Source organism: Cyprinodon variegatus, unplaced genomic scaffold (genome assembly GCF_000732505.1).
Source record: "Cyprinodon variegatus isolate N-32 unplaced genomic scaffold, C_variegatus-1.0 Scaffold2, whole genome shotgun sequence".
Classification (NCBI taxonomy): Eukaryota; Metazoa; Chordata; class Actinopteri; order Cyprinodontiformes; family Cyprinodontidae; genus Cyprinodon; species Cyprinodon variegatus.
The window spans coordinates 928,341-938,354 of NW_015150455.1; the positions used below are offsets into that span (position 1 = coordinate 928,341).

Below are 10,014 nucleotides of genomic sequence, written 5' to 3' on the forward strand. Positions count from 1 at the left end.
TATATATAATTTACACGTTATTTGTCTTTGGTTACATGTGTGCGTAAAATTGAGATGAAAACTATACCAATATGGTATAGTTTCAAAAAGAATAGTATCATATCTTTGCTCTTATCTTAGCGTTTGTAAGTCAGATAATAAATTTGAAATCAATAGCAGACTGGCCTTGTCAAACTTGCGCAACATCGTTTTAAGTGCCTGCTTCTAATTAACAGCTCATCTTCTATGATACTTGTTGCCTGCAGTAACACTGCGCTCCTTTCCCCACTGTTAACAGGAGATGGGAAGACAGAAAGCACGGCCAACTGGCTGACAGCAAAGAGCGGCAGGAAGAAGCGCTGCCCTTACACCAAGCACCAGACTCTGGAGCTGGAGAAAGAGTTTCTCTTCAACATGTACTTGACTCGGGAGCGTCGCCTCGAGATCAGCCGCAGCGTGCACCTCACCGACAGGCAAGTTAAAATCTGGTTCCAGAACCGGAGGATGAAACTGAAAAAGATGAGCCGCGAGAACAGGATCCGGGAGCTTTCCAGCAACTTTGGGTTTTCGTGAGACTTTGATGAGAAACACCCTTCTCCTCCTACTCCTCCTCTTCTCCTTTCTTCCCTCTCCTCCACCCAAACTCTGGAAACTAACTTATTGATCAGAGCTGTTCTTGTCGTGGATTTGTATTTATATACCGCCACCTTTCCATCCATCCAGTTGTCCCGGCTTGTACATATTGTACACTCAATCTGAGTGATCCATTGGATTTTGCATGCTGGACTTACCACTGCCTCATTTGTGTTACAGTTACATGTAGACCTTAATGTGAAAGCTGAAAAAAGAAAAGGTCTTGAAAATATTTGCACATTTAGCTGCTCTAATGAATAAAAAAACAATGTAGCCGCAGACATATTATTACATCCCCATGAGGGGCTTTGTGTGCTGTTTTAAATGCTCATTCTTTGTACAAGTCCAGTGCTTTCCCTTTTCATTCAATGGGAATCTTACACTGAAAACAAACCTGTTTTTATATATAAAATACCAGGCATCTAAGGAGGTGTTTGTTATAATCATTTAATATTGACTGTAGAGATTTAGACCCGATATATATGCTGAATATTACCTTTTCAATCCATCATTTCATCCATATGAGCGCTAAACCACAACATTAAAGCTAAGTCTTTTATGTCATGTGACCCATCCCAAAAAAAAAAAAAAAACAAACAAAAAAAAAACCCCCACAAAGCAATAAAACAACAACAACAAAACAAGCTAAACCATAAAACAAACAAACAAACAAGATTTTTAGGCATGCTTCACTTTTATTTCACTTGGAACTGTTTGTGATGAAAATGCAGTGGAGTAAAAATGGTCCATACACTAGAAAAACGATTTAGAAAAAGGTGAAAATGTCTCAAATTGAGTAGGTATGAGATAGTTTGCCAATGGAATAAATATTTGTACTCTTAAAATAAGATAATTAGATAATATGCACTTAAAATAAGACAACTCAATTGTGTTTTCTTACTTTAAATGTAAATTATATTGTTCCATTGGCAAAATGTCGCTTTTACCTCCTCAATCAAAGAACAAATGCACTTATTTTAAGAAAAAATTACTTATCTTAATTTCGATTTTTTTTCCAGTGTATTGTGTTGCAACGAGGAGAGCATATCTGGAGATGCTGGAAGATCCCGCACATACCAACAGCTTTAAACTTATTTATGTTGTTAGAATTTGATGCAAGTTTCCTTTGGTTTTCCCAATCAGTAGAACCTATAAGTTGTGACGTTTGGTTTGAATCTTCATGTTGGCTAACAGACTTTTAACTTACATTCACTTTGCTTAACCAGAAGGCATGCACCATCTTCACAGACTTGTTTTATAAAAGACGAATCTTTAAAAATAACTTCTTGGACAACAGGGTACAACAATTACGCAAAAGCAGACCTCGGATATTTTATCAATGAGAAAAAAGAAGGAGTGAAAATGTAATACTTAAAAGGCTCTTTTCAAGCAACAAACGGTTTTAAACAAGTTTTCACTATTAAAATTAAAGTTACACCAAAAACACTAATCGCTTCACAGGAGAGCAGGCTGCTGCGTGGTTTAGGTAGTCTCATGTTGTTGGGCTTTTTATTTTATGTTTCCACAACACGAAACTGCCTTGATTACCTCAGTGAAAATCATCTTATAATTAAAAGCAAACCTCGTTGGAACATCTTTATTAACGTTTGGCGCATAAATCATAAGCTTTTTTCTTTTCATAAACAGTGAACAGAGAATCATCTGTGCGTAAAATATAGCAAATTACTCGGATGAATCGTCAGATTTCTGCACGTTTTGGAAAATTCAATTAGCTGAACAGCATGATCAGAGGGAAAAAATATTTTTAGATCTTAGGCTCTTAGAAAAAAAGTAGTAAATCCTTTTTTTTTATTTCTACACCTCGGAAAAAAGGTTTGGACACACAAGGCCTCGGTTATGACCATTGCAGTCTCGCCAGTTGCTTTAAAAATGCCGGATGTGTCTGCAAGGATCATGCAGAGAAAGAGGACAAAGGGTGAGCTTTATTGGTGATATTTAGCTTAGACAGCCAAGCTGTAACCTGGAGAAAAACAACCCAATTGCCCGTGGTAAAAATGGACCGTTATATGGCACCCACATAACTTTAACCCTGCTGCTTTCCGCCTAGGATTGCCTTTAAAGTGGAGCCTGGCTTATAGACGCAGCTTGGTTATCTCCTGCACTGGAAAAACGATCTAGAAATAAGTAAAAATGTCTTAAATTAAGTGTATTCACCCTTAATATGAGCAGGTAAATGAGATAGTTTGCAAATGGAATGAGTAGTTTTACTCTTAAAATAAAATGATTAGATGAAATGCACCGGAAATAAGACAATACAATTGTGATTTCTTATTTTAAGTGTCAATTGTCTTGTTCCATTGGCAAAATGTCTTTTTCCCCTCCTCAAAAATGCACCTATTTTAAGAAGAAATTACTTCTAGCTAGATCTAGATTTTGATTTTTTTTTTCCAGTGTGGAAACTACCCTTAAGGTTATTTGCAAAAGTACCCTTCACATGTTCGATATGTAAGAATAACTACAATAGAAAAACAATAACAAAAGTTGCGTTAAGGATATTTACACCCAAGGCTTTTCCAAAGCTTTCATTTCAAATCTAACACATTTCAGCGTCCATGTTTCTTTCTCCAAATCGGTTATTTATAGAAAAGAAGCGTTAAAGAACCAATAACTCTGCTCGTATATTCACAGCCTTGATGGTTTACAATAAATGGGAATCCCTGGACCAAAATCACAACGTTTATTGCTAATAAAAGGAAATATTTGCCAATAAAAGCGCGGCGATTTGCTATTAAAATATGGTGAGGGGAAAATGGTGGCCCCCTTTTTAAGCCGAGCGGTATGCGGGGCTGATTTATTATTTATTGTTCTGTCCCACGGTCACGTGTTTTGGGGCGCCCTATCCAATTTTGGATAGTGTTCAAGTTACTGGACGCAAGGAGCTTGTAGGTGGCGCACCAACGCGGCACCTTGCAATGGATTGAATCCGTTCTCTAAACGTTAAAGGATTGTAAAAGGGAGGTTTTGAATTTCGTCCACCATTTTTTCCCTTTATTGCTTTGTATATCTTTTCGATCTGGAACAATGGGAACAGGCTACTATGTAGACGCGCGCATTCTTTCCGATCAGGAAGAAATAGCATCGATGAGGTACTCATCCTCTGCAGGGATGGAGCAGGCGTCGCACAACGAATATGGCGGACAGGAACCGAAATCCTCTATCTTCGGAGGATCCTGGGGCACCATCGGGGCGCACCCTCCGAACGCTTACCTACATCACCAATACAGCGGAGACGCAGATGGCATGTTTGCGCGCTCCTGGGCGTTGGATCCTCTCTCTGCGTCGTTGTGTTTGACGGGAATCCAGTCTGCAGCCGCGCATTACGAGATAAAGCCCGAACCGTTAATCGGAGGCGCGGAATGTACGACTCTAGAATCACACCCACCGCTTTTATCTGACATTGAAAACGGAGCTTCCCTCACAGAGATTCCCTGTGAAACATCCCCCACATCTGCAGCCAGCGACGACAAACAGACGGATGAGAGAAAGGAGGAGGTGGATGCAAGTAAGCAAAGAAACATTTTCCTTATTTATTCAAGTCTATGGCCTAGTAGTAATGGGGATAGTCAATTTTAAGCCAAATTAAAACCTGGTTTTAATCTGAAAAATTGTTTTTCTAAGGGATGGCAAACACAGGAGTGCCATCTCTTTTTCTATGTGTTAAAAACAGGAGCTTAGAATAAAAAAAAGAACATTCAAAACCCTTATGATGCCTCTTTTCCTCCAGACAACCCCTCGTCCAACTGGCTTCACGCAAAGCCCACCAGGAAAAAGCGCTGCCCCTACACCAAGCACCAAATCCTCGAACTGGAGAAAGAGTTCCTCTTCAACATGTACCTCCCTCGGGAGCGCAGGTACGAAGTGGCGAGACTCCTGAATTTGACCGAGAGACAGGTGAAAATCTGGTTCCAGAACCGCAGGATGAAGATGAAAAAAGAAAACAGAGACAGACGGAAAGACAGCTAATGCGTCTTTGGATTTAAAGCTGGAGGAGGGGGGAGAGGGGGGAGGAGATGGAGGGTGTGTGTGTGTGGGGGGGTGTCTTGTAATTCTCGGTAATTGTTGTAAATTAGTGTTGTTAAAACAACACTCGGGTGTCCCTGTTTCTCGGTTTTCATATTTTCTGTGTTTGTGCCACGTTGTAAATTTGGATGTCTTGTATTCTGCGCACACATACTGTTGACTCTGTAGGCCGTTTATTATTTGCATGAACCGATACTTGACTACCTAGATATCCTTCAGCTACCTATTTGCTTTGGTTAACTTATTGTTTTGCGGCCTTGTGTGTCTAAATGTTCGGATGCATTTGTCAAAACTATGTGCACACTTGAAATACCTCATTAGTAGCCTACATATTTGATTCAAAATAAAGTGTAGTTGGTTGGAACTATGTGGCAGTGATTCGTTACCATTTGGGTAAAGAAAAAATTCGTTGTGTTCCTGTTGCAATAAGATAAATTTAGCTTAAAGGAAAAATAACGCTTATATTTCCTATTTTTTTTTATTTTGCAAAGGATTTTATTTACAATATATATATATATATATATACATATATATATATATATACACAGATTTCCTATTTTTTTTTATTTTGCAAAGGATTTTATTTACAATTATTCAATAAAAAAATGAATAAAAAAATCTTTTGGTATTGCAAACACCTTAACCACATTTTTGTTTTGTCAGAAAGGCTCAAAGTTTTAATCAAATTCAAAACTTCTGCTGGCTTAAATGTCAATGATCATGATGTGAGCCATTTTTAAGATATTGAAAATGTAAGGAATGTATTGTGTAATTAAAATCTGCACATTTTTTTTTTTTTTACTTTTTAAGAATTTTAAGTTTTTTTTCTGCTGTTGTATTATGTAGGAAGTAGCCCATATGTTCAGCTTTGAATGAATTGGTGGAAGAATTTGTTGTGGGCGACATGATGAAAATCTAACCAAAACGTGTTCCACATATTATTTTTTAATAATATTTTCAATAATGTTATACATTTATCTATTACTATTTTAATAATTTGTATTCAGAATGATTCCTCACAGTTGGATGAAAATAGAACTAGAGGCATAGTCAGCAATAATGTGAATTTATTTTAATTGTTGAGTGAAATATATTTAATGTTACTTTTTTTCCTCATTTGATCGTATTGTTATTTTGTTAGATTTTTTTTTTATTTTTCTCAATTTAGTAAAGTGTTTTTAAAAGGTAGGATGCATTTGAAAACTGAAAGATATCAGGACATTTATGTGGCTAAAAAAAATCAGATTGGTGCAATTATTTTCTGAATCTCAGCGTCTGTTTTTTTTCTCTAAAAGCAGCAGCTCCCTTTTTGCTCTATAAACTGTAGCTGCCTTCTCCTACTACCATAACCCGACATTTTATAAGGTGCGAAAATTGCGTAGCAAGCAAAGGTTCGTGGAAACACATAGGCCTCATTTTTAACTTGCTTCCAGCAAACAAATCGGATGCAAAGGGGTGCCAACAAAGCCCCCCCATTATACAGAGGGGGGTGTTTGGTGCAGCAGACAGGAGTGCATATGGGTCTGCCTTCAAAGGTGTAATTAGTTTACAACCGTCTAGTGGCAATTCCACTGTCTCAGACCAGAGTCATCCCTTTGCTGTTTGTCTTTTTTTGCGCTGGGCTCTCTAGGCAGAGAATGGGCTCTGTTTACAGGGATTTTACATGTAATGTATTTACACCGTCTCAGGAACGAAATAAAAAGGCCAGTTCAACCTGAAAAGTAGTTCTGATGGAGCAAATCTTCAAGCAGGCCTAATGAAGCTTTGTAATAATGCAGTAAAGGCTTTGTTCCCTATTCAGTGCTGCTTCGCTCAGGGGATCGGCAGGGGGCGCCAACGGTTCATTTGGAAACTAGAGCAGATGATGCGTTCAAGGCACACAGACGCCGCTCCTGTTGGAATGCATGTTGGAATTCCGCTTGGAATTACCATCTAATCTAAAACTGTGTTCTGGAGTTTTTTTTCTTTATTTCATAACAAAAACCACTCATCGCCAATGACTGCTGTTAAAAATTATAATTACCCTAAACCACGTGTAGATTCTAAATAAATTATGACTTAATAAATCATGGCTAATAAAGCTGACATCTAATTCTTCTGATCCCCAGAGTAGGCCTATGTAATACTCTGAATTTGTAATCTAAATAATAAGGAAAATCATTTCGTTTCCTTTCTGCGTAAATTGCTTCCTCTCTCCACCTCCCTCCCTAGCCCTGCTCTCACCACGCAAAAGGGCATGTGGCGCATTCATTGCGTAATTCCCCCGTCTTGGACACTGATGGGATATTCTAACGAGAGCTGATATTCACATGTGCCAAAAACCATAAATAACACACCACCATCCAGACCTCAGTTAGGAATACAGTGTTGTTCCTGTGGCTGAATGCCATTCCCGCTGCCTGATCCCCAAAGCAAGGGCTGGACATTCTCCATTTGCGTAGCCGTGCTGCAGAAAAACAGAAAGTTGCTAGGAAGTTGTTTGCAGCGGCCTTTTACGACCCCCCTATTCATCACATCTCATGACACTAGTGACAGAGGGGACTCTTGGAGGGGAGGGGGCAGATCAGGAGGGGGGAGACTTGAGCACATTTAGCCCTTCCAAGCCGCACTGTCAGCATCATATAGTTTGGGATGAGAGTGATGAGTTTATCCACAATTGAACTGCAAGGAAGCAGTGTTTGTAAATCAGAAAAAAAAGAGATTTTTCTAAATTTGGAGATTAAAATGGAGATTAGTTGAGTTTTTAATACTCCTGCACTATTACAGTTACTAGAACTAGGCTATTAATTAAAATATGTTTTGAACTAATCTTATTCTCTCAGGGCAACTAAAACATTTCTGCAGAATTGATCTGTTTGTGATAAAAATGTCTTGTGTAGTTATGGTGAGGTGTGGAGTAATCTGATGACTCCCAGCCTTGCTGAATTGTAAATGTGCCAAAAATGGCGCTCCATTCTTTATGCAACCGAGTTGCAATGCGTGGCAGGGTTAGCAGTGGGTTCCGTGGGTGTGATTTTGTTCATAGAATCAGCCTTAAACGTAGATTTTTCATTACACTTTTTTTTTTCAACATGTGAAGGTAATTTCTTTGCTTTTATGCTGGGAAAAGTCACTTTATTGTTTTAGATTTAATGTTTACGAGCCAAAAATAATACCATATCAAGTTGCACCTTGACAAGTTGTAAATATAAAAATAATTCTAAAATCCTATCTAAGAACTGCTTTGGTTTCGACCCCCACCTCTAACACAGGCCTACACCCTCAGACTTCTGTTTTGCCAAAGAAAACACACAATATTTTTTTTTACTGTAGGCCTATATCATCAGTTATTTAATCATCAATCTATCACACATGTTTAAGTTCAAAATGTCGTAGATCAGTATAAATTTCCCATGAAAATAATAATTTTGCAAACTTCAAAAACATAGACACACACTCTTGTCGTTTCTGATTTATTTATTGGGTTTTTATTACTTATGATGAAAATAACACCTGTTCCCTGCACAGTGAGTAAAATATATCTTCTGTTTTAAAGACTCCCCGTCCGTGGGTGCATGGCTGCAGGCTTCCCTCCCAAATGTCTCCAAAGTAGTCGGGAAACGGAGCTCTTCTTGGTCCTCCACACGTCGAAGGCGAACTTGCAAAACAGAAAGCATAAATAAAGCTTCTGAGTAGAAGGAGCAAGATAATATTTCAGCTTTAGAAGGTACAAAATCTGACTTTTATTTTGCTTATTTACATTTCTTGTCATTCTGTTCTATTCTGTATTGCTGAAAATATTTTAGGAACTTTCTCTGCTTCCTCATTCCTCTGTTTGCACATCTGTGTCCATTTAAGCATTTTTGATTTTGGGGTCAAAGCAGCTGTAAATAATGTTGTGTGCAGAGTTTAAGGAAAATATATAGTTTTAAGTGATTCAACTGCAGGATATTTTAGAGCAGCTGGCTCTGTTATAAACAGTGAGTTGGTTAAAGATAAATTATAACAACCAAATGTTTGCTATTTTTTTATGCATGTTATGAATTAAACATTCAGCAACAGTTAGCAAATTGTGTTTATTTTCAAATGGATTATTTCAGAGGAGAACACATTCTCCTAAAGTCAAAGAAAACAGCATATATGCTGAGCACCCACTCACCTAAAGAATATTTAACCCTTCAATAAAAAGCTGCTTGGCTCCTTTCAAGAAACATTTAGGCGCTTTCAAGTTTCAGCTCCGTCTTTATAAATCCAATATGCCACCTTTTGCAAAAAGAAAAGTTTAATATTTACAAGACGCACATGGACTTCAAAAAGCTATAATGTTTAGAAATTTTGCAAAAAAAGCATCTTTAAGCTAAAAAAAACAGATCCCCAGTCAGTGAGACTGTCCTCTTCTCGGTCACATGTGATCTAAGGAGTGCTGTGTGGTTCAGATGCCTTCTCTGGCAGGGAGCTGTCAGACCTTTTTGTCTGGAAAGATTGATCACATTAAGGCTACCCAGGCTCTTTGTTTAGAGACTGAGCAATAAACAGCCAGAAAGATCCCGTCCATCTCCAGCGCTGCAGTGACAAACCTCTCCTGCTTCCATTTTCTTCTTTGTTTCAAACAGTAAACGATTATAAAGGCAGAGACCCATCTTAATATTGATACTGAATAATAAGATTGGGGATAAATGAATAGTTGAATAGATGGATTACAGCAGGAAAGAAATAATAGTTATAGAAAATTTTAATCCCAGTCTGTAAAATACAATGACACATGACATCAATATATTACACCCAATTAACTCGAGATCCCCCAAAAGTCTATTAACAAGATATTTTTTTTCTGTGTTAGTTTCTGTTTTTACTGAGGGAGGGGTGGACTGCAGAAGCTTCCTCATTCAAAAAAGTCGTAAGATGAAATCCTGCTCACTGACACAGACTATGTGCTATAAAAGCCTAAATTATACTGATCATCTTAGAAACAACTTTTCAGAAAACACCAAAAACGCACAGTCGATGGGCAAGGGGTTTTCCAGAAAGTTTTGATGGGACTAATAAGAAAGGGATGGCAAACTAAAAGACATTTCAGAATTTCATGTTTTGAAGTATGTCTACAAAAAGTCATGTCAGTGTGTTAGAGAAAGTTCTTTCCCCCCCTATATCATGTATTTTTAAAGATTAGAGAAATATTGTAATGCTTCAAAATCCTTAACCCATAGTGTAATCCTTCCATCCTAATCCTAATCATGTAAAAATCAATAAACAACAACGAAGAGAAAAAATATGGAATGATTATGATATCCTAAAAAAAAAAGTAAACATTTTTTCTCCTTATCAATTTTAGAAGTTTGACCACAATCAGGGCATGGATGGGGTCAGATGCATCAGCTTCAT

General features: G+C 37.8%; 2 protein-coding genes across 2 annotated transcripts in view; both read left to right on the top strand.

The window, feature by feature from the left end:
* LOC107081803 (homeobox protein Hox-A10b-like) overlaps positions 1 to 552 on the top strand; it is a 2,472-nt gene extending 1,920 nt beyond the window's left edge. Inside the window, exon 2 of the mRNA XM_015370062.1 lies at positions 278 to 552. Coding sequence (XP_015225548.1) covers positions 278 to 552 — 275 coding nt within the window. The remainder of the gene's footprint in view (positions 1 to 277) is intronic.
* A 3,102-nt stretch (positions 553 to 3,654) lies between these two features.
* Positions 3,655 to 4,613, top strand: LOC107081797 (homeobox protein Hox-A9b-like). The gene is made up of 2 exons (XM_015370046.1): positions 3,655 to 4,135; positions 4,358 to 4,613. The coding sequence occupies exons 1-2, from the start codon at positions 3,655 to 3,657 to the stop codon at positions 4,594 to 4,596; spliced, it is 720 nt and encodes a 239-aa protein (XP_015225532.1). The 3' UTR covers positions 4,597 to 4,613.
* The last annotated feature ends 5,401 nt before the right edge of the window (positions 4,614 to 10,014 follow it).

Bases quoted from the DNA above. Each gene is read 5' to 3' on its own strand.
- LOC107081797 (XM_015370046.1), top strand. From the start codon at position 3,655: ATGGGAACAGGCTACTATGTAGACGCGCGCATTCTTTCCGATCAGGAA. The intron at 4,136-4,357 runs GTAAGCAAAGAA...CTTTTCCTCCAG, and splicing joins AAAGGAGGAGGTGGATGCAA to ACAACCCCTCGTCCAACTGG.